Source organism: Corylus avellana, chromosome 4, assembly GCF_965113065.1.
Source record: "Corylus avellana chromosome 4, dhCorAvel1.hap1.2, whole genome shotgun sequence".
Taxonomy (NCBI): Eukaryota; Viridiplantae; Streptophyta; class Magnoliopsida; order Fagales; family Betulaceae; genus Corylus; species Corylus avellana.
In genome coordinates this window covers 11,097,680-11,122,708 of record NC_142493.1, presented here as the reverse complement: position 1 = coordinate 11,122,708, position 25,029 = coordinate 11,097,680, and the positions used below count along the sequence as shown (strand labels likewise).

At 35.8% G+C, this 25,029-nt stretch overlaps 2 protein-coding genes across 2 annotated transcripts in view; both read left to right on the top strand.

The window, feature by feature from the left end:
• The window catches only part of LOC132179641 (uncharacterized), a 129,801-nt gene that overhangs the window by 26,818 nt on the left and 77,954 nt on the right, over positions 1 to 25,029 (top strand). The window lies entirely within an intron of this gene.
• Positions 15,848 to 17,200, top strand: LOC148586290 (uncharacterized). Its single transcript, XM_088515193.1, has one exon. It carries the CDS (start codon positions 15,848 to 15,850, stop codon positions 17,198 to 17,200), a length of 1,353 nt encoding a protein of 450 aa, XP_088371319.1.

Genomic DNA, 25,029 nt, shown 5'->3' with positions numbered 1-25,029 from the left:
ATATATATATAACTGAAAAATGCTCAATTGTTTTTTGACACTATTTGCTGGGCGCAGTAGAAATTTTATCTTTTGTAAACATGAAACGAAGTTGTGGAGAACAAGAAAAAGATAAGAGTAAGAGAACTACATATGTACATAGAGAGAGAGAGAGAAATTGATGAAGAAGAAAAGAAGAGAAGATTTGAAGACGAAGAAAAAGACAAATTCAAGAGAATAGAAAGAAAAGAATGTTTAGAGAGTAATTAAGGAAAAAAGGAAGGAATAATTATTTTGATTATAAATCATGTCAATCACATGAGTTTGAGAAGCATAGCAATATTGTTTTATTTCTTCTACCAAATCATCCGTTGTAAACCATCTTTGTGATTTGTATTTTCTCTTAGCAAAGGAGAAAAAAAAGGTTTGTGTGATCATTTAAGGAGAAAGAAAGGAAGACAAGCTTAAAGTTGTATAACAGGTGCTACACTGTCTCACTCTCTCTCTCATTCCTTTCATTGTTTATGCTGTTTTCTATTGCAATTATGTTTGTAGAGATATTTAAAATGTATTTCAATGATTTTGAAAAAGCTCAGAAGTTGTTAAATTATTTCCTTGTTATATATATGATTAATCCACGTCCCAAAATCAAATATTTGAAATATGATTAATCATGGATAATATGATTAATCGATCAAAGTAGCTTGGATTCAGTTTGTGGGCGAGGTAATATTACTTGGAACTAATATTTCCTTAGTCAAATTTACGTAAATGCCATCTTTATTTTTCGGTCTTCAACTAGAGGATATATAATATATAAAGGTTTGTTAATTAATAAAAAATGTGCATCCACAAATTATATATTCATCTAATTTGACTTCATTAATTCATGAAGAGTGAAGACCCAACAAATGCCCTACATATATATCATCCTATCACAATATATATCTCAATGCTAATCCCACCCTTTGGGTTTTGTGTCACTGTGACTGTGTATTATCATAATAGACTAAGATGGCAGGCGAGCAATGGCATCACTTGCAGCTCATAGATAAGTTGGAAAGTATATATAAATATTGCTCGTTGTGCGGAAAGTCAGTATTGGGAAGTCGCGGCTACCAATGCAGGAACACATGCGCTTTTTTGATTCATGAATCATGCCTCGAGCCAACCGATCCCAAGAGAGAGATAAAGGCACATGATTTGAGGAATAGACATCACTTGATATCCGTAAAAGAGGTGGAGAAGAACAGAGATGAGAAGAAAGTAGTAGTTTGCTCATTGTGCGAGGAACCGGTATCGTGTTTGTTAATGCTAGGTAACAACAACAACAACGTTAATAATAATGGGCCTACCTTTTTCAAATGCATCTTTCCCAAATGCACCTTCCTCATTCATCAACCATGTGCACAATTACCCTTCAAAACAACACACCCTCTGCACTTCTCAGACCATGAACTTCGTCTCGAAGTACCAGTAGAGACTCAAAATCATTGCAGTGCTTGCTTTAAGGTTTTAAGTGGACGCTACTATTACAAATGTTTCAGATGTGAATATGTACTCGACATCAAATGTGATTCTCGTTGGAGAAATATTAGTGCTGACAAATGTAACCCACACGCATTCATCCCCACTCGAGATCCAATTGAGTTCACGTGCAAAGCGTGTGGTGTGAAACGCAGTGACTTTGCCAGTCAGTGTAGCAATTGTCTGATTCTCATTCACTCTAATTGTGGTAAATTTCTAGGCACCATCAAAATTAGAGGACATGCTCACTCCCTCACTTGCACCTTTTCTCTTCCCCAAGGCAAAAAGCACAAGTGCCAAGTCTGTTATGGGGAGATGGATATAAAGTATGCAGCTTACTGTTGCGATGATCACAAGTGTGACTACATTGCCCACTTACAGTGTGCATATTGGTTTAGGGTTGTGGGTGAGACAAGTGATTCCGTTGACTATGCTACTCATTTGGTCGAGGGCAACGATCTAGAAGAGGATGAAAAAGCTGCCCCTCAGGAGATCCAACATTTGATTCTACAACATAAATTAATCCTTAAAAATGAAGAGCTCTTGGATGTCAAGCATTGTGAGGGGTGCATGCAATTTATAGTTTTGTCCCCGTTTTACGACTGTACACATTGCAACTTTTCTCTCCATATAAGATGTACTAAACTACCTCAAAAGGTTATGAGACCATTACATCACGAACACCCGCTCACCTTACATTTCAATGGCTGGTACTTGTTCGATTGTCGGGCTTGCAAACGAAGACGAAGTGGCTTCAACTACAAATGTGACAACCGTTGGTGTGACAAAAAAATATTTGATGCCCAATGTATTTTAATTCCAGAAGTCTTTAAACATAAAGGTCACCAACACTGCCTCTTCCTTGGTGGATTTGATCAACCAATGTGCAATGCATGTGGTCAAAGATTCAATGGCACTCAAACATTTGATTGCACTACTTGTGGGTTCGGCTTGTGCATTAAATGTGCTACTCTTCCACTAGTAACTAGGCATAGATATGACACACATTTCCTATATCTCACTTACGCTGTTGAAGACAACTCTGGTTAATATTATTGTCAAATTTGTGAAAAAGAAAGAGATAAAAAGCTTTGGTTCTATTACTGTAAAAATTGTGATTTCGCTGCTCATCCACAATGTATTCTTGGGAGCATTTGGTTAGATTAGTTACATTTGTTTATGTGAGAGATACATGGAAGGAGAACCTTATTGTATACAATTTAATTCAATAAACATTCATTATGACTAAAACTCATGCTAATAAAGATATTTTACTCATTGCATGTCTTCAAGCATCAAAGCACAAAGTAAAGGACAACGAAGACTTACCCTTTCCATTAGCAAAGATCAAAACTTTAAAGCTCAAAAAATATTTTGATCTTATTCCCCATTCACTACGTCATGCGCGGCTACAAGAGAGTGGAATCTCTTTGGCAGTGTTTGCCAAGAGGCTGGATCGGGCCTCTTCTTCAATCCCAAAAAAAAAAATACCTTCACCTCCAAATTAACTCCAACATTCTTACTTTTTATACCACATCAATGATTTTTATTATTATTATTTAAATAAAAAAATCACTACAAAACAAATTTTTTTCATTTTTCCATATAAAATATATTTTTTTCACAAAACATTTTCGCTAAAACCAATCAAACATTTTTTTCTCTTCTTCACGTTTAGAATGAGAAAATATGATAAAAAAAAACAAATAAATAATTTGTTTATTACAAAAGCATGGCCGACCACCCCTTTAGTGGAGATTATACAGAGATAGTTACCTCAGCTCCAATAAGTCTTGAGTTTCAAGTTATCTCATAACCCCATTGCAAGTGCTATTAATTATAATTTACTCAGCTGTAAATTAAAAATTGTACTATAGATTTTATTTAATAACAAAAGATCTCAGTATCCTACTAATATCTACAAATAAATCTCTACATAAGATATTCAAAATTGAATAAGGTATTTTGATTATATAGTCACCTTATCCAATCTGAATCTTTTATCTTTGAGTACTCGATCACATGATGATCCACAATACTTTTATTAAAGAATAAAATCTTTTGATAACCACTTTACTAAAATTATTAGGGCTGGACTTAGACCAGCAATTCTATTTAATTATCTCAAGGAGATATTTATATTTCCTATAAAGACTATGGATGCCATATTGGTATGGATCATTCTAGATCTCACTTATTGGTAAATCAAAGTGATTATAATTTCAGATATGAGTTCATTATTCCCACAAGATTAATAGCATTTTCAATTAGTAGATATGAGAAATGCATTTAGGTGACGGTAATTTGTACAACACATTATTAACGACCAAAAATACTCAATACATTCCGAATGCATCAACATATGAACTAGAAGTCTCATTTTCAATAATCAAGATAAATGATTCTATCGTATAGTATTGACATGTTATTATGTTATAGTCTTCATTTATAAAAATGCCCAATTTTATCATTGATTGTCAACTCAAATTTACAAGTTATAAGGAGCTTGTGATTTAAATCTGTTTGGATTAAAATCACACTCAATGCCCATGAATTCATCGCATGAATCATAATTTCCACAAGAAAATAAATGTAAAAAACAAAAATGAAACTAAAATAAATAAATAAAGGCATGCGTCTGCCTCCACAGGGGGAGACCCATTTGCCTTAACAAAGTAAAATCAGTGAACAACATTTTTAAGGGGAAACGTAGTTTTGAGTTGACAATTTTGAAAGAACATTGTCCCAGTAAGCAACAAAAATTTAAACCTAATATCAAAATCTAGATTAGCTTTTATTTAAGTTAGAACTCAAATTGAATCTCATTAATTAAAAAAAAAAAGACAATCATCTATTCTCTACATCTTGTTAGATCCTTCACTGTCTAACATCTACCTTTCTAGGCATATCTATCTTCAAGAAAAACAATTAGTTAAATATGACAGAAGAAATGCCAAAAATATTGAGAAGGTGAAAATGAATTTGATAAACAAGATGAATATTCAACTCACAACTATTACGTACTCTCAATAGAAACTTGAATTCCTCCCTGATTAATAGAGATATTAGAAAGCTTCAGCCTGATGGCTTCAAACTCTGCATTCTGCCTCTCTTCATTGGTCAATCACAAGACAAGCAATGGTAGATTAAGTCCTTGCCACAACCCATGCGGGAGCCCCCTTTAAAATTCTGTATGAACAGTGCACATTAATAGTACCCCTTGAGCAGTGTTATAAAGAGTACACTGTACAATATTTTCTGTTTGTGAATCTTATAAGAATTTGGTGGTCTAGGGTTTGAAGATTCGAGTTTTCAAGAAAGAATGGGTCTAAATTTTTAGTGTTTGTTGGAAAATTGTTAGGAATTTCGGTGGAAAAAACATAAATGAGAAAGATAAACCTAAGCATCACACCACGAATGGCACACAATCCATACAGCAATAATGGCTGGAACCAATTTTCTACCGTCGTGTAGAAACAAAACCAACATCTCATCTATGCACTAAAATATAAAAACATTATAACAAATACGAGTCGAAACAATACAAATGATGAATTTTAACAACAACTCGACTTCATCTACTGATTTATTCCGGGAATTGTTTTGTTAGAATTTTTATATGCTCCTAAGATAGCATCTTTGACATCTATTATATGTCTGAAGATGAAGAAGGAGAAGTAAATCTTTTACATTCTATGGCCGTTGATTGGACAGTCACCAAAAACAAAATTCCACAAACAACAATAAAAATGAAGACCTAGCAAAGTAAATAATATACCTGCTAGTCTTCACCTCCATCCTATGAAGGCCAGCCTCTTTCAGCCTCCTTATAATGGCAACTAGGTTTTTTCAGTGCCCATGGATGAGCTAGCACAGCCACAGCCCCTGTATTAGATATCAATTGTAAGTCAAAAATTCTAAGTCAAAAATATGCATCAAGAGCAACAAGGGAAGGTGTATCAATAAGCTTAGAATATTACGTAGAATAAGCCGGTCTACCATCAGAAGTTATTAATGAAAACAAATCCAAATTCACACGCACAAACAAATGCTGATTCTGGAATTTCATCAAACATTACGTACACATAGACTAGGACTAAAACTGCACACCATCATTCACTAATAGTAGCTTCTCGAAGAAAAGCTCGAAAATACTTAATGACATAAGAAACAAACCCAGAAGTCCAATTTGTGTATTAAAAAAAAAAAAATTCAACCGAAAAGGCAACGCGGGCATGAACAAACATTGAGCCAAATCGATGAACAGGCATAACCCACATTACTTCAGATCTAAAACCCAATGAAAAACCACATCCAAACATCAACAACCGTCACTAAATGTCAATTTGCTTTTCTTTATGTCTTTGTTTTATTTTGTACTAGAGTTTTGTTATGTAACTTCTTGTAAAGGATAATCTCTCATCAACGGTTTTGAATTTAAATATTCAAGATACACAAGATAAGAAGAGTGTTTAAATACAACCTCTTTAGATAAGATAATATCAATTTGTAATTAGTTAAAGATAGGATTGTAATCATGCTGTTACATTGTAAACAGATTTGATCTATATCTATATATAAAAACTGCCTATACCAATTGAAGGTAAGGTAGCAAAGCAGAAATTCTTGAGTTTTAACATGGTATCAGAGCCCTAAAAGACCAACGTCAAAATTTTTTTTTTCCTGTTTTTCCTCTTCTCTTCCGCACACCTCACTTCTCATGGCTTCCACTGTTCCTACAACTTCTACCATTATCACCTTCACAAATTTCAACCCCATTAAGCTCACTCAAGACAATTACCCTACATGGCTACCTCAAATTGTCCCTCATCTTAAAGGTGGCAATTTGTTTGGTTACGTCGATGGCACCATTCCCTGCCCACCACCTACTATAACCATTACAAAAGATGGAGTTTCTTCCACTGAACCAAATCCAGCATTTCTGCATTGGAACATGCAAGACCAGGTCATTCTTGGGGCTATTACTTCTGCCCTCTCAATCAAGATGATCTCTCACATCACGCGCTGCACCACATCCAAGCACGCCTGGACCACCTTGGAAACTCTATTCAAGTCTCAATCCAATGCTCGTCTCCTACAAGTGCGATTAAAATTATCCACTTTGAAAAAAGGAAATTTGTCAATTGCTGATTATTATCACTATTTTCAGACGCTCAGTGATGCTCTTGCTGCCGTGAATAAACCGCTTACTGATTTGGAGCAACAGGCATTCCTCCTCGGAGGACTTGGATCCGAATATGATCCATTTATCACCTCTGTTACAACCAGAGTTGAACCTCTTTCTATAGAGGAAATTTATGGTCATTTACTAGCTCATGAGATGCGGCTAGAACAGATACAACCCACTCTTGACATCTCCGATGCTGGTGTGAATTTTGTCTCTCAAAATTCCAGCCATCGTGGAGGACGTGGTGGACGTGGCTCCTACCACTCATCTGGCCGATCCCACTTCAACGGCCCATCTAGAAATTATCGTGGCAGGGGGCGGCAATATTCATCATATTCTAGTCATGGATCATCAAGCCGTGGTTCTTCCACTACACGGCCCCTTTGTCAAATCTGCAACCGAAATGGCCATGTCGCTTTGGATTGTTACCAACGATATGATGATCAGCCATCAAACCATAATCAGCCTTCCAACCGTGATCAACCAATGCAAGCTTATTTCTCTGCACCGTCTGGTGGCCTAGATCCAAACTGGTACCCTGACTCAGGAGCAACCCATCACCTCACATCTGATCTCAAAAACTTGACCTTCCGTTCATCAAACTACAATGGATCTGACCAAGTTCATATGGGTAATGGAAAAGGATTAAACATCCACAATATTGGTGATACTCTACTTTCATCTCCCAAAGCCTCTTTTTTGTTACATAATGTTTTACATGTTCCTTCAATTACCAAAAATTTGCTTTCTGTTCACAAATTCACTCTTGAAACAAATACTTACATTGAATTTCATCCATGGCATTTTTTTGTGAAGGAACAGGGGTCAGGGAAAATTCTTCTTCAAGGCCGGAATGATGGTGGCTTATACAAGCTCCCTGTCACGGCTTCTCCTCATCCATCACCTTCCAGCAGTCGTTCATTTTCTTCCAAAAATAATTTGAGTCCTTCCTTTGTGTCGCCAAAGTCTGCTTCTGCAATGGTTGGAGTTCGTACATCACCTCTCAACTGGCACGCAAGGCTTGGGCATCCAACTTTTAGAATTTGTTCTAGTGTTCTGTCAAAATTTAGTTTACCAATTTCTCAAAATAATCAGCTTTTGACTTGTCCTGCATGTCACATGTCAAAAAGCAAGCAGCTTTCTTTTTCCTTGTCCCCTACACATGTACATCACCCTCTAGAATTGATTTACACTGATATATGGGGACCATCTCCTTTGTATTCAACTACTGGAAATAAATTTTATGTCTCATTTTTAGATGCCTACAGTCGATATACATGGTTGTTTCCTATGTCTCGCAAGAGTGATGTTTGCACAATTTTCTTGCAATTTCAGAAAAATGTTGAGCGTTATTTTAATTCTAAAATAAAAATTGTTCAATCCGATTGGGGGGGTGAATATCGCTCTCTCAGTAAAATTCTTCAAAATATAGGAATCTCTCATCGTCTTTCATGTCCCCACACCCACCAACAAAATGGTGCTGTGGAGCGAAAACATCGTCACATAGTCGAAACAGGTTTAGCCTTACTTTCTCATGCCCATGTTCCTCGTGAATATTGGGATTATGCTTTTCAAACTGCCTGTTATCTCATAAATCGTATGCCTACACCCCTGCTCAAAAATCTGTCTCCTTATCAACTTCTGTTTCATATTTCTCCGGATTATAAATTTTTACGTATTTTTGGGTGTGCCTGTTGGCCAAACTTACGTCCTTATAATTCCAACAAACTTCAACCTCGTTCTGTGCAGTGTGTTTTCCTAGGCTACAGTCTTCGTCATAAGGGCTATCAGTGTTTAAATCCAAAATCTGGTCGTCTTTATATTTCAAGAGACGTTGTTTTTGAAGAAGAATTTTTCCCATTCTCTGTTTCAAACAATTCATGCTCATCTGACACATCCCAAAATTATTCTCTATCTACACCTATTTTGTCTCACATACCAACTCCTTTATTTTCTCCAAATGCCCCACAATCCACGCATCACACTCAATCTCTCTCTCCTCACATGCATTTGTCTCCTACCACAACACAACAATATCCCACGCATCCCACTCAATTTCTCTCTCCTCACATGCATTTGTCTCCTACCACAACCCAACCTTATCCTCCTGAAACACAAGTACACCCATTACATGACACATCATCCTCACATCTTATCTCCCCTTCCCACATGCCAAATCTGCCCAATATCTCACCCACTCAAAATGACACCACATCTTTTCCATCTAGTTCCCATGAAACCACACGGATTCAACCCAATACCCATGAAACCACACGGATTCAACCCATTTCCCATGAAACCACCCAACCCTTATCCAGTTCTCATGAAACAACACAGTCATTTCCTATTTTCCAATCAACCGAACCTGCTCCAAATACTCACCCCATGACTACAAGAGCCAAAAACAACATCACCAAGCCAAAGAAATTTCACAATGATTCTCCCAAACACCCCCCTTCCCCATGCTCTTTTGGTTGCAAGAAATCTCAAGGAGGTTGAACCTACGTGCTACTCTCAAGCTAGCACAGATGCAAACTGGCGTAGAGCCATGAATTCCGAATTTGACGCTCTTCTTAAGAACGACACATGGCGTCTTGTTCCAGCATCGGAGGCACACAATTTAGTTGGGTGCAAGTGGATTTTTCGGATCAAGAGGAAAGCAGATGGCTCCATTGATCGTTACAAGGCCAGATTAGTGGCCAAGGGCTTCCATCAACAAGCCGGTATTGACTACAAAGAAACATTCAGTCCGGTAATAAAACCTACTACGGTACGTTTGGTTTTGTCCATTGCAATCTCCTCTGGTTGGTCTATCAGACAGATTGATATTGAAAATGCTTTCCTTCATGGTATTTTAAATGAAGAAGTTTATATGTCTCAACCTCCTGGTTACTCTCATCCTCAGCATCCCAACCATGTATGTCGCCTTCAAAAGGCTCTCAATGGTTTAAAACAGGCACCACGGGCCTGGTTTTCTCGGTTGAGTAACAAGTTATTGGATTTTGGATTTCAAGCATCTAAGTCTGACACTTCTCTGTTTATTTATAAATCTACTGCACTCACCATGTTTGTATTGATATATGTGGATGACATAATCATAACTAGCTCAGACTCTACAGGTATTGAAAATCTATTACTTCGGATGAAGTCTGATTTTGGTGTAAAAGACTTGGGTAATTTAAATTTTTTCTTAGGTATTGAGGTCTCTCCGGTTCAGGATGGCATTTTTTTTGTCTCAAAAACGTTATATGCTGGATATTCTTAAGAGAACAAAAATGACCGATGCCAAACCTATTTGCACCCCAATGGCAACTTCTGTGCCTCTATCTTCGTTTGATGGTGAAGTTTTTAATGATCCTACACTGTATCGGAGTACTATTGGTGCTCTTCAATACCTTTCAATCACAAGACCCGACATTGCCTTTTCAGTAAATAGGCTTTCTCAGTTTATGCACAATCCACGGTTAAGTCACTGGCAAGCTGCAAAACGTCTCTTGAGGTACCTCAAACAAACCATTCAATTTGGATTAACAATCCAAAAGTCCTCTTCTCACACACTCCAAGCATTTTTTGATGCGGATTGGGCTGGATGTCGTGATGATCGTCGTTCTACAGGTGGATTTTGTGTTTATCTTGGAAAAAATCTTATCTCTTGGAGTTGCAAGAAACAAGCAACTGTGGCACGTTCAAGTACTGAAGCTGAATACAAATCTTTGGCCAACACTGCTGCTGAACTCTCATGGCTAAAATCTCTATTGGTTGAACTTGGAATTGTTATTTCGACACCTCCAATTTTGTGGTGTGACAATATAGGGGCAAAGTATCTTGCCTCAAATCCAGTTTTTCATGCTCGAACTAAGCATGTGGAGATAGATTTTCACTTTGTCCGGGACATGGTAGCATCCAAATCCATTGATATTCGTTTTATCTCAACAAAAGACCAAGTAGCAGACGTCTTCACCAAGCCTTTGTCAGCAAGCCGTTTTTCTACACTCCGTAACAAGCTCAGAGTTGTTGCACCCCCACTGAGCTTGAGGGGGCGTGTAAAGGATAATCTCTCATCAACGGTTTTGAATTTAAATATTCAAGATACACAAGATAAGAGGAGTGTTTAAATACAACCTCTTTAGATAAGATAATATCAATTTGTAATTAGTTAAAGATAGGATTGTAATCATGCTGTTACATTGTAAACAGATTTGATCTATATCTATATATAAAAACTGCCTATACCAATTGAAGGTAAGGTAGCAAAGCAGAAATTCTTGAGTTTTAACACTTCTCCAGCTCCTCAGACCTTGTTAAGAGTTAGTCCACAGCTGCTATAAATATGCAAGGATGTACACTCTGTTCCTCTAATGTTATGTATTTTCTATATTTTTTGGTGTTTATAAATTGGAATAATGGAATAGAATGAAAATGGTTGAATCTTGAATGGGCTGAAAATAACGAATTGTATTGAATGTAAATGGGCTATTCTAGATGCCCGGGTCTCCTCTTACACGCTAATGACTTTTGACTTATCTATTTCAATACCTCCCTTATGAGCTGGTCTTCCCTTTTATAAATTCTAAATAGTTATTGAATCCCTTTAACCACCATAACAGAAAGCCTATTACAACCCAGCCTATTTTAATGTCTATTTTATTTTCTTCATACTCTGCTATTATTATGATTGGTTTTCCAATTACACAACGTAGTCATGTAAACGCTATTATTTAAAACAAAATGCTGCAAATTTGAATATAAGACTATGACCCATCTTAAATTTTTAGTCTTCCGAGGATCAAGTACAATGATCTTTGAAAAAAAAAAGAAAAATTAGTACCCACTATGACCCATCTAATTTAATTTGACTTTATTCATGGAGACCCAACAAGTAGCTTCTACAAATTATTAGCATATTTTATAATGTCTACGAACACAAACCCTGCTAAACATACTCTAAATACTAAATTAACCACCTTTAGGTTTTGTGGTTGTGTGTGTAAGATCGAGAGCGAGAAAGAAGATTTCAGCAAATGGCATCACATGCAGCTCCCAAATAACCTTGAAAGTGATGGAAATTAAATGAGGAAATTGGTTGCTGGCTGTGCAAAAAGCCAGTACTGGGAACTCACAGCCTACAAGTGCTGTGAATGCAATTTTTTCCTTCATGAATCATGCCTTGACGCTGTGCGATTATAGACTTTGTGCTGCTCGTTGGCAAATTATGCATTCATTCTCACCCGGAATCCAAACCAATTCACTTGCGAAGCGTGTGGTGGGAAAAACATTGACATTGCCTATCTATGTATACAGCAACTGTCCACTTTGGATTCACTCTAGTTGTGCTCATTTTATAGGCACCATCAAAATTAAAGGACATGCTCACTCCCTCACTTGCACCTTCTTTCTTAGTCAAGTCAAAAAGCACAATTCTGAAGTCTGTTTTGAAAATGTCGATATAAAATATGCAGCTTATTGTTGTGATCATCACAAGTGTGACTACATTGTCCACATACGGTATGCATATAGGATTATGAAGGTGAGTGAGATCAGTGATTCCGTTGACTATGCTATTCATGGTTGAGAACAATGATCTAAAAGAGGATGAAAAATCTGTCGCTCAGGATATCGAACATTCGAGTCATCTGATAATAACTAGTTTAAAAAATGCTTATTTTCTATATTAAAGTAAGTTTTATTATACTTTATTTTATATTTAGTTGTGAAATAATGTTTAATTATTAAATGTAAGCTTTTAAAAATAATATTATAATACAAATTATTGCCTTTTGTAGGAAAAGAAAGAAATAAAAAATAGAAAAGAAAAGAGAAGCCAAATAAGAGCAAGCCAAACCATATGCAATGAAAGAAAAGACAAAATAAGAAAAAAAAAAAGTTCTAGGGGCTTAAGCCAAGCCAAGCCAAAACAAAAACTCAAAAGAAATGAAAGGTGCTAACATGTGAAAAGATGGAGAACAATTGCACAAGAAAAGTATCATGTGGGCTATTGTGCAAATTTTAATACTCGCAAGTGCACGAATCGTTTGCAATATAATGTTTTGCAAGTGCGAGGTTGAACCCACAGGGAATTGAGTTTTTGAAAGATCAATTTATATCTAAACTAATTAAATCCTAACCTAGTTCCAAAAGGGTTTTGAATTTTGAGTTTTGAAAATTAAAGGATAAACATAAACTAAATAAAATAAAACAAAAGTTAAAGACTAAGCTCTTGGAATCCATACTCACCGAATCATAACAACATACTCTATGTTCATCAATATTTATCTGAAGTTCTCACAATTAAAATCTTAGATATGTTTTACTATACTTCAAATAATTAATTAAAACCATCACATGTATCCATTCATTGCACAAATCACAAAAGGAATCTAATATCAATTAAATCATCAGATGTATCCGTAAATCACAAAAGATATCCAATTTTAATTGAAACACCTAATATATCCATAGAACAAATCACAAGGTATATCCAATCCTTAGGCAAATAAAATCAAGCAATCAATTGTACTGAATTATCTCAAATCATCAAGTGTATTCTTGAATCACAAAAGATATCCGAGAATCATTCAATCCAATTGAAAAGAAGTAAAACAATTGAAATATAAAACTCAATAAAATCGGATAAATAAAAACTTACATAAAAGTGATGTTGTTCTTCATCAGTGAGGCTTCATCCCCAACCTTAATTCGGAATTTAGCTCCACATAAAATAAAATCTAAACATAAACCTAAACCTAAAAAAAAACTAAACTAAAGAGAAAAGCTGTAAAATTTTGCTCTCTAGACTTGTGTCCATTTTCTTGAATGCAAAGAGGTCTTTTATAGGTTTAGGAGAGTCCTATAAGCCCTAGTAAACTTAGATAATTCGGAGATCTGTTTCCCAGTCCAAATAAAAGTCTGAAATCGGAACAGAATTCGTCCAAATTTGTATCCTTTTATTGCGGAACAATTTTGGCATAGTAAACATCCGAATTAGGAAAATTCTATTTCACAATGAACTATATTATTTTGAGTTAGCTTTCTAATTCCACTTGAATCACCTCTATCTAATATTTGAGTGGAAAGTTATGGTCAAAATATTGAGACATATGCAGAATATGAATTTGAATCCAATCCGAAATTTTATCTAATCTAAAATTTAATCCAATCTGAACTTTAATCTGATTTATTCTTTTCATGAATTTGGTTAAACTTAACCACATCATCTAGGTCTTTACTCTTTTTATTTTTATTTTTTATTTTTATTCATGCATGAAATTAGAAGTTTTATCCTTTATAAGCCATCTCTATGATAGTTAGGCCTAGTACTCAAGGATAATAAACTTCAATATTGGTGCTAACTTGGTGAGGCTTGCAATAGATATCTACGATCGCTAGAAAATAGGATGTGGTTAAAAAAAAACAAAAAGAATAAATGAGCACATATACAAAGAAAAGAAAATGTGGAAGCAAAAAGCAAAAGATGTAAAGAAGAAGAAAATAATAAAATAAGAGAAGAAAGGGCATGCACAAAAAGAAATAACAGTTTTGTTTGTTAATGTGCTTTGGAAGGAGTTTTTTTGTTTTTAACTTGTAAAAGTGTTAGGACGTGACATAAATTAGAAAACTATTTTTGTATTTTTAATAGTGTTTTTTGTTTAAATTGTTTGTTAATGTTTTTATTTTGAGAAAAAGAAAACAAAAGGCAAAAAATCTAACTAATGAACCCAAAGGTTTGAAGACAAAAGAAAAAAAATAAAAAAATAAGTAGGTTCATTGTAACCCGTTTCTTTCATACTTTTGGGTGCATATGAAATTTTTGTTTTGTCAACGATAGTAGAAATTTCATCTTTTGTAATCCATCTAAACTTGCAAGAAATGAAGTTGTGGAGAAAACAAAAAAGACAGAGTATCAGAATAAAGGACAACGTATATAGAGAGAAAAAAAAATTGATGAAGAAGAAAAGAAAAGAAGATTTGAAGACGAAGAAAAAGACAAATTCAAGAGAATAGAAGAACTTTCACCTAAAGAAAAAAATGTTTAGAGAGTAATTAAGGAAAAAAGAAAGGAATAATCATGTTCATTCATAATATAAATAATATCAATCACGGTTTTGGAAGCATAGCAATATTGTTTTATTTCTTCCACCAAATCATCATTTGTAAACCATCTTTGTGATTTGTATTTTCTGTTACCAAAGGAGAAAAAAAGGTTTGTGTGATAATTTAAGGAGAAAGAAGGCACTACAAGCTTGAAGTTGTATAATAGGTGCTATACACTCTCTCTCTCTCTCTCTCTCTCTCCCTCTCTCATTCCTTTCATTGGTTAGGCTCTTTTCTATTGCAATTATGTTTGTAGTGATATTAAAAATTTATTTCAAAGATTTCAAATATTTAAAATGTATTTAAAAGTTGTTAATTTTTATGGTATTTTTATAGTACTTGTTAATTTTTATAGTACCTGTTATTTCAAGTTTTCCTTTCCGCCATAGATCTACTCAACAAGAAACCATGTTTGTAAAGTTGGAAGTTGTTTCTTCCGAAAGGAAACCAATCAAGAGTTATAAGATAGAAAAATAGATTTATCCAGCCAAAATCAAATTTACAAGGATAAGCTAAAAGACAATTTCCTTGTTATAGGATTAATCCACCAAAAAATGACCTTGATAATCTCCTTTGGACAAAAATTTCTTCCAAACCAATCTGGAGGAAATATCCTCCAACCCATTTAAAATATTGCCATGTGTCTATAAACATTTAAAAAACACATTAAATTTAGTCTAAGTTAACAAGCTACTATTAATGACAATAAAAATTTAATGTACCTTTTAAATGTCTATAAACACATGGCACTATTTTAAATGGACTTGAGGATATTTCTCCCATACTGGTTTGGAGGAAATTTCTGTCCATCTCCTTTAATAACAACCGTATGTATATACCCTTTCAAAATGAAAATGAGATCCTTTTGAAATCACTTAAATAATTGCAGTAGCTTGGATTCGATCTTAAATCAGGTATTACTTGGAACTAATCTTTCCTTTGTCAAATTTACGTAAATGCCATCTTAATTTTTCGGTCTTCAAGAGGATATATATATATGCTAACTAACCACCCTTTGCGTTTTGTGCCTCCGTGACTGTGTATTAATTAGCAGAGAGTAAGATGGCGGCCGGTGAGATTTGGCATCATTTGCAGCTCATAGATAACCTGGAAAGTTATAGAAACTGCTGGCTGTGCGGAAAGTCAGTATTGGGAAGTCGCGGCTGCAATTGCGGGGAATATTGCGATTTTATCATTCATGAATCATGCCCCGAGACAACAAATCGCAAGATATGGATAGAGGCCAGACATGATTTGAGCGAGAAACATCACTCGATATCCATGAAAGAGGTGGAGAAGAATGGAGATGAGAAGAAAGTAGTAGTTTGCTCATTGTGCGAGGAACCAGTATCGTCTTTGTTAGTGTTAGGTAACAACAACATTACCTTTTACAAATGCTACTTCCCCAACTGCACCTTCCTCCTTCATGAACCATGTGCACAATTGCCCATCGAAACAACACACCTTCTGCACTTCTCAAACCACAACCTTTATCTCATACCGCCAACAGAGATTCAATATTGTTGTGGTGCTTGCGGTAAAGTTTTCAGTGGACGCTTCTATTACAAATGTAATACATGTGATTATAGGCTCCACGTTACATGTGCTTCTCGTTGGCAAAATATTAGTGCTGACAAATGTAACCCACACGCATTCATCCCCACTCGAGATCCAATCGAGTTCACTTGCCAAGTGTGTGGTGTAAAATGCAGTGGCATTGCATGTCTATGTAATAACTGTCTACTTCTGATTCACTCTAACTGTGGTAAATTTCTAGGCACCATCAAAATTAGAGGACATGGTCACTCCCTCACTTACACCTTCTCTCTTAGTCAAGTCAAAAAGCACAAGTGTGAGGTTTGTCAAGAAGAGGTGGATATAAAGTATGCAGCTTACTATTGTGATGATCAAAATTGTGACTACATTGCCCACTTACGGTGTGGATATTGGATTAGGAAGGAGGGTGAGGCCTGTGATTTTGTTGACTATGCTACTCATTTAGTCGAGGGCAACGATCTAACAGAGGATGAAAAAGCTGCCCCTCAGGAGATCAAACATTCGAGTCATCCACAACATAAATTAATCCTTAAAAATGAAGAGCTTTTGGATGTCAAGCATTGTGAGGGGTGCATGCAATTTATAGTGTTGTCCCCGTTTTACGGCTGTGCGCAGTGCAAGTTTTCCCCCCATATAAGATGTACTAAACTACCCCAAGAGGTTATGCGACCATTTCATCACCGACACCTGCTCAGCCTACATAATGTAAATTACAATGTGCAATCGTTCAAGTGTTATGCTTGCGAGCGAACTCGAAGTGGCTTCAACTACATATGTGTCAAGAATTCGTGTCACAATGAAATATTTGATGCTCAGTATATTTTAATTCCAGAAGCCTTTAAACATAAAGGCCACTAGCACTACCTCTTCCTTGGTAAATTTGGTCAATCAAAGTGCAATGCTTATAGTCAAAGACCTTATGGCACTCAAATATTTGATTACACCACTTGTGGGTTCCGCTTGTGCATTAAATGTGCTACTCTTCCACTAGTAGCTAGGCATAGATATGACACACATCTCCTATATCTCACTTATACAGCTGAAGATAATTCTGGAGAATATTATTGTCAAATTTGCGAAAAAAGAAAAGGGATGAAAAGCTTTGGTTCTATTACTGTAAAAATTGTGATTTCACTGCTCATCCTCAATGTATTCTTAGAAGAACTTAATTGTATTAGTTACATTTGTTTATGTGAGAGAGACATGGAGGGAGAACAATTGTATACAATTTAATTCAACATACATGAAGGGAGAATCTTTTTTCTTGTGAATGTAAAATATTTTGATATTTTGAATGTAAAAATAATGTAAAATGTAAACCCTAAAATATTTTGATGTTTTGAATTCTCAATGTCATGCACGGCTACATGAGAGGGTGAAAAAAAAGAAAAAAAAGTCTTACAATAATAAAACTTATATAGAAATAGGGAAGGGACCTAAAAATAAAGCTTTGCAAGCCTTATTAATTATAATTTACTCAACTTAAACCTCTAATTGAGATATTCATAATTGAATAAGGTATTTTGATTTTACATTCACCTTATCCATCTTTAATCTTTGAGTACTCAATCACATGATCATCCACAATACTTGTATTAAAAAATAAAATCTTTTTAGTAACCACTTAACTAAAATTATTAGGCATGAGTAAATTATCTCAAGGAGATATTTATATTTCCTATGAAGAATAACTCAGTGCAACAACCAAAAGTACAAGGTATGGTTCTCAATTCACAATAAAAATTTTATTTTTTTGTAACAAAGCATTAACGTGTCATTGGTAATATGTTTGGCGGATTAAAAAATTAGTCGTAACTATTGGAGATTTAGTAACCACTACAAAAAAAAAAAAAAAAAAAAAGGTTTAGTAACGCTTGGAATAGAGGCACTTTAATAAAACATACCCTTGTAGAGACTTTTTATTGTGTAAACGACACAAAATAAAATTAGCAACGCCTGGGCAGAAAAACGTCCCCTTAATTCGCGACATTCCAAAAGGGCATGCCCCAATTTAGTTAATTAAGTGCACCTGGCTGGCAATCGCCCTTAATTCGGGACGCCTGATATCTAAGTGTCCTTAGTTAGGGGCACTTGCCACCCAATTAGGGGCGCCTGCCAACTAGGCGCCCCTAATTAAGTGTGCCTGGCTAGCAAGCGCCCCTAATTAAGGGTGCCTGGTTGGCAAGCGCCCTTAATTCGGGACGCCTACCATCCACGAGCCCTTAATTAGGGGTGCCTGCCAGCTAGGCGCCCCTAATTAAGTGCGCATGGCTGGCAAGCGCGCCTAATTAAGGGCCCCTGGCTGGCAAGCGCCCTTAATTCAGGACGCCTGCTATCCAGGCGCCCTTAATTAGTGGCGCCTGGATGGTAAGCGCCCTTAATTAAGGGTACCTGGCTAGCAAGCACCCTTAATTAGGGGCGCTTGCCAGCCAGGCGCACTTAAATAAGGGCGCTTGGATAGTAGGTGCACCGAAATTATTTTTGTTAGCCCGCGAGCTTAATTTTCCCTAGAAAAATTAAGCTCGCCTATGATTCCTTAGCTCTCGCCTAGTACTTCCCCCTCAATATTTTCCCTCTCCCCGTACAGTATCTTTAATTCAAATAAATCTTATGAAATAGGACATTGCAGTAAGCTCGAGCTTGACATAGGGATCAATAAATTGGGCAACTGACGACGCTTATGCCAAGGTCATGGGGAATGCAGAATACATTGGCCGTTTACGAGGAATGGGACCTAGGCTTCTACCAGTCAAAGGCAGCACACATGCAAATAAATCATCAACCTTACCTGCACAAGTCCCTGTACTACTTGAGCGTATAAATGAACAAGAGCAACAGATTTCCAAACAAAACGAATAGATTGCCATGTTAACATCTGCCTATGTCGACGTCTAGAAATTTATGGAAAATTATTTTGTGAGCCAAAGAACGAGCAACGTAATCATGTGTACTCCACATGACCCCGAGTGTCCCGGTGTTGTCAGAGCAAGATCATCAGTTGCAAGTCGACCGGGTAATTAATTAACCTTAATTAAATTATACTAGTTATATTTACATTTTCATGATTAAAAAATGTTACTTCCACATTGTAGTTGACTTAAGAACATATATATCATTGCATAATATACATTTGCATCTATTTATGTATAGGTGAGAACGGATTAACAAATGAAGATGAGCATGCAGAAGGCGACCATCGTGGATCATCACAAAGTATGTATAGATCTTCATATCTTAGTCGCTTGTAATATACTCTAGTTATATATAGGTTTGCACTTTCAAAATAGTTAGATATAGGTTTGTAATTTATTTATTTTTTTTTTGTTTTATCATTTGCAAGTAATCGTTAAGTGACGTACATATACTTGACCTGTTAGGTTGGGTATGTATTTGACGCCAAATGCTAAGCGAACTCGTTGATATATTTTATTTCATATGCAATATACAATTTTTGTGAACTCTTTTAAGAGGTGGTACACTTTGTGTTTATGATATCGTTTTGGATATTTTATTTCATATGTATGGTAAAATTTTTGTTAACTCTTTAAGATGTGGTACACTTTGTATTTATGATATCATCATTTTGGATTTAGATGTCTTATGAGATATGAGATTGTATACATGGATTAGATATGTGTTGTGAGATATGTGTAAGATTGTATGAGATTGATGAATGGAGAAAATATTTATGGATTAATCCAATATTTACGGAGAAAATACGCAATACAATATTGTATATAAGGAGAATATAAAAAATATCTATGGATTGCATGGGAAAAACATTTTCTCCATATATTGATTATTGGTGGGGCTTCGTGGTGTGGAAGCTCTCCCATATAGAAATAGGGGCGCTGTACACGCAAGCACCTCATTTTATGAAAGGGGGCGCTTGCCCACCTGAGCGCCCCCTTTTTAGAATGAGGGCGCTTCCTAGGCAAGCGCCTTCATTCTAAAAAGGGGGCACTTAGAATGCTTGCCTAGGAAGCGCCCTCATTCTAAAAATGGGGCGTTTTTCACCACTAAGTGCCCCGTTTTTTAAAAAAGGGGGCGCTTAGTTCCAAATGTCCCCTTTTCAAGACACTTTTTAGTAAAAAAAGTCTCAAACTTAAATTCTAGTCGCCATAAAAATCGACGTGTCCCAAATGCCCCTAATCAAGCGTTGCGAAATCAATAGGGACATTTTTTTGGCCAAAAATGCCCCAAATAATCATGTCACTAAACCTTTTTTTTTTTTTTTTTTTTTATGGTGAACGTGTCAATTTCTGACACGTCACACTTTGGTGACGTGTTAGAATATGACACATTACTACAAGTAACGTAACGTGTTTGGTGACGTGTCATATTTTCACATGTTATCACAAGGTAACGTGTCAGTATGACACATTACTAAATCTTCGGTAACTTGTCAATTTGACACGTCACCAAATTAGTAACGTGTCAACTATAACACGTCAACACTTTGGTAACGTGTCATATTAGACACGTTACCCTTGGGGTAACGTGTTAAATGTTAACATATTACCAATGAGGTGACGTGTGAAATATGACACGTCACCATTTGGTGACGTGGCACAATGTTAACACGTCACCAAATTCAGTTGGAATTTTTTTTTTTTAATTTCTCCATGCACACCTTGTATACGAGTTACACATGTATACTATGCTATCCATCAAGATTATCCACCAACTAACTCAAAGACTCAATTATCCACCAACTAACTCAAAAACTGTCAACTATCACAGGTAATCTACGAACTAATTAAAACTATCTCTATACATACATCAACATTGTTAATAAACAAATATATCATTATATATACATCAACAAAACATACAAAATACTCAAGTTAAGTTGTTTGTGAATACATGACTCAAAATATAAACCCCAACTGAATCCGAGGGAACACCATCATGACCGCTCGACTTCTCCGCTCTAACTGCAAATGATAAAACAAACAATCAATCAGCAAATTAACATGATAGAATCTTATCAAGTCCTAAGTGCTAGCAACGTCAAAGTAAAGTGATCATACTCTAAAAAGGCAAACTGATGATATTGTGAACCAAAAATAAGAAGGAAAAAAAATAATTATAACACATAATATTCTAGGACACAAGGGGACAAGAGATGCTTCAAAAGACGACAATGATTATCACCCAACTCTCTTATAGCAAGCCTCTAGGCCAAATTGAACCTCCACCTCCCATTAGAATGGGATGGTTGCTAAAGTCATAATTTCATGTCCCATGGGGTATGGGAGATGCTTATCCATCTAAAAGAATGATGGGTGACATGTCTGAGAAAGAAACAAAGAAAACAAAATGAGCAACTGTTACAAATGTTCAACTCCTAGAAATAGGTTTGTCAAAGAACCAACCTGGTTCCATGGATAAAAAAGTAATTCTAAGTTTCTCCATCCAATGAGACGTTTAATATACTTTTCTACCCAATTAAATACAAGAATATACTTTTATATTGGAAAAATGCATAAGAACCCAAAGTATGAACTCCAAAGTATGAACTTTTACATTAGATATAAATATATATTCTCCAAAGTATGAACTCCCCACCTTCAAATTTTAAGCCACTCATAAAGAAACCAAGGCTCACAATATTTTTTGTTAGGTAATATCAATTTTTCTACACTACCTACACACACACATATACATCTATATGTATGTTTATTCAATAGATTGAATTAAAACAAAATGACGCAGCAGCCAACTCAACTAGCTTCAACAAATGTGGTAAGATTAAATATGCAAAGCGCCAACCGGCAGCCACCACCAAACCAACCAAGAAAAACAAAGTAAAGTATTTTGATTATAAGTATATACGCAATTCGATTATTATATGTTGCATATTTAATATCATATATATATATATATATATATATATATATATATATATATATATATATATAGGGTTGCCGAATGGCGGGTATAATGTCTTGACAAACAAGACTTCTATCCAGCCGGGGTTTGATGTTGGCTTTCATTATGATCGTTGTCCTCAACTTCTACTCTTACGTCATCTACACATATTACATTGCAATTATGTTATATACATGCATGTGTCACATAAAGGTACGAACAAAGTGTGTTTATCAAACAAAATCACTAACCATTAAAATGATAGTCATCTCAAAAAATAATAGTGTTACTAAAAGTGAAACTAAACGAATATAGTGTTACCTGATCGGCTATCCACTGAGGATCTCAAAATCACACAGGCCGGGGACTCTGCGTCGTGCGGAGCCCTAATATTAGTCACCTCCAGCTCGAAGCTCACATGTCTCGAGCCCTCAAGCACACGAACTTGTGCCTCATACGCCGCCATCTGTGCAGCAATTTGCTCAGTAACCTGTGCGGTAACCACCGCAATAATCTACTCCCTCTGCTGGGCCAACATCGCATCCATCTGCTCCTATTGTGCAGCCATCTGAGCCCTGTGTTGCTCCATTTCAGCTTCAATTGCTCTTTCAAGTTCATCACGCGAGACCGTCGAGCTTTCAGGGTTTTGTGACCGTGCTTGGGACGGTGTATAATAGGAGTGGATGTTGCCGTGCACATATAGAATATTCTTACTAACCCCTCGAACACAACCTGCATATTCAGGCTTCTTGTCATGCGCCTGGGCGTATGCATCATTCGGTGTCCACCGAATCGTCCCCTCGAGCCCATCTACCAGTTCTGCAGGGTCAGTTTCCAGTAACTCTTTCATCCGTGCCTATATGTTACATTACACACGATCATCATTATCTAAATGTTAATCCTAAATAAGTTAATTCATAAGCATCACAGGCTAAGTACTGTGGGATGTGCTCATGTTCCCAAACGGAATAAATCCATCCAAGGTTAGGCCAAGTCTTACATTCTTGCTGTTTGATGCAAAATCCGGATATAAAGTATCGAATGACTTCCATGCTTCACCGTCGGTCGAATGCCTCAATACGCCATCCTTTATGCGGCTGTCAGCATGCCACCTCATATAAGGTGCAGTATGCTGCGACATAAACAGCCTCTGTAGTCGTGGTATGATTGGAAACCATTGCAACACTTTCACCAGACGTCTCTTACTCGACGATATGGAGTGGCCATCTTCGTCTAAATGAATTTTGTCATTCTACTTAGATTCTCCACATTTAACACATGAATCTAACTCTTTATTGTCCTTCCAGAACAACATGTAGTCATTACGACAAGTCGAGATCTTCTCATACCCGAGTCCCATGTCCCTTAGAAACCGTTTGGCCTCGTATGTATTAACTGACAAAGCTCCATCATCTGCAAGCAGCAACTGATTGATGAACTCGAGGAAACACGAGAATATCGTGTTACTCACTCCACCCATACACTTCAAATTATACAGATATATAGTAGCACTCAGCTTGCTATGTTTGGTTTTATCATGAAGCGGCTTGTATGCCTTTTTAAATAATTCCTCGTATTTTCGTACGTCCCATCGGCTTCGTCATGCATAATATGTTCTTCTGCACCCTGTACCTCAACTCGAGGCTCATTGTTTTCTTCCATGACATCATGCATGCCGAATAAATCATGCAACATGGCGTGAATATTGCCACCTTGATCTGTGCTTGCACCTGCATCTGTGGCCAGACAAATCGACTTAGAGCCTTCAACAAAAGCTTGTATAGGCCTCTCACCGTGATGAATCCAGTCTTTGTATTGGGGCCACATTCATTTCCCCCCTATCAAGTGGTCGTATACTAAACCAGGCAGGTGTCGCCTGTTAAGGCAACACGTCTTACACGGACAAACAATTAGTCCATCTCGAGTTGTACAATTCTGAACTGCGAAGTCCACGAACGATCTACACCCGTCTCTGTATTCCTTCGTGCCCCTAGACTTCATCATCCAACTCTTGTCCATAGCGTTACTACATAAATCAGAAACAAATATATAAGAATTACCCTAAACACATACATGTCATGCATTGGTATGGCCCATATAGACCCTAAAATGGAATAATTAAAAGTAGGTTAGTTTTTTTTTTGTTCCTTTTTTTTTTTTAAACAATTGCTTTTCCCTTTTTTTTTAATTTACATGTACATAATGTAAGGATGCAATTGGGAAAAAAATATTAATTATCATAAACTTAAACGCACTTGGTAGCTAGGGGACTGTAAATTAAAAAAATATATCTATATATTTTTTTTTTTTTAATACAAGTTTTTAAAATTTTTCTAACAATTACATAAGCTAAATTTGCAAAACCTAATAATCTAAATGAAGACTAGTCCAAATTAAATGCACTTGGTAACTAGGGGACCCTAAATTTAAAAAATATAGCTATCTTACTTGTTTTTTTTTTTTTTTTTTTTTTTATAAGTTACATTAAATATTTCTTACACTTACATAAGCTAAATTTGCAAAACCTAAACTAAATTAAGACTAGTCCAAATTTAAATGAACAATTGGTAGCTAGGGGACCCTAAACAAAATAAATCTAGGTTAGTTTTTTTTTTTTTTTTTTCTTGTTTTTTTATAACATTTACACAATATGAATTCAAAACTAATTTGAAAAAAATGGCCTAGCATATAAAAAAATGAAACTAGCAACCAAATTTGAAACTAATATATAACACTTAACAAAAAATATAAATTGTAAACATTAATATAATTTAAACAATAAAAAATTAAAAACATTGTCTATATATATATAT

Excerpts from the sequence above, each read along its gene's own strand:
- LOC148586290 (XM_088515193.1), top strand. The coding sequence starts at position 15,848 with ATGGCGGCCGGTGAGATTTGGCATCATTTGCAGCTCATAGATAACCTG.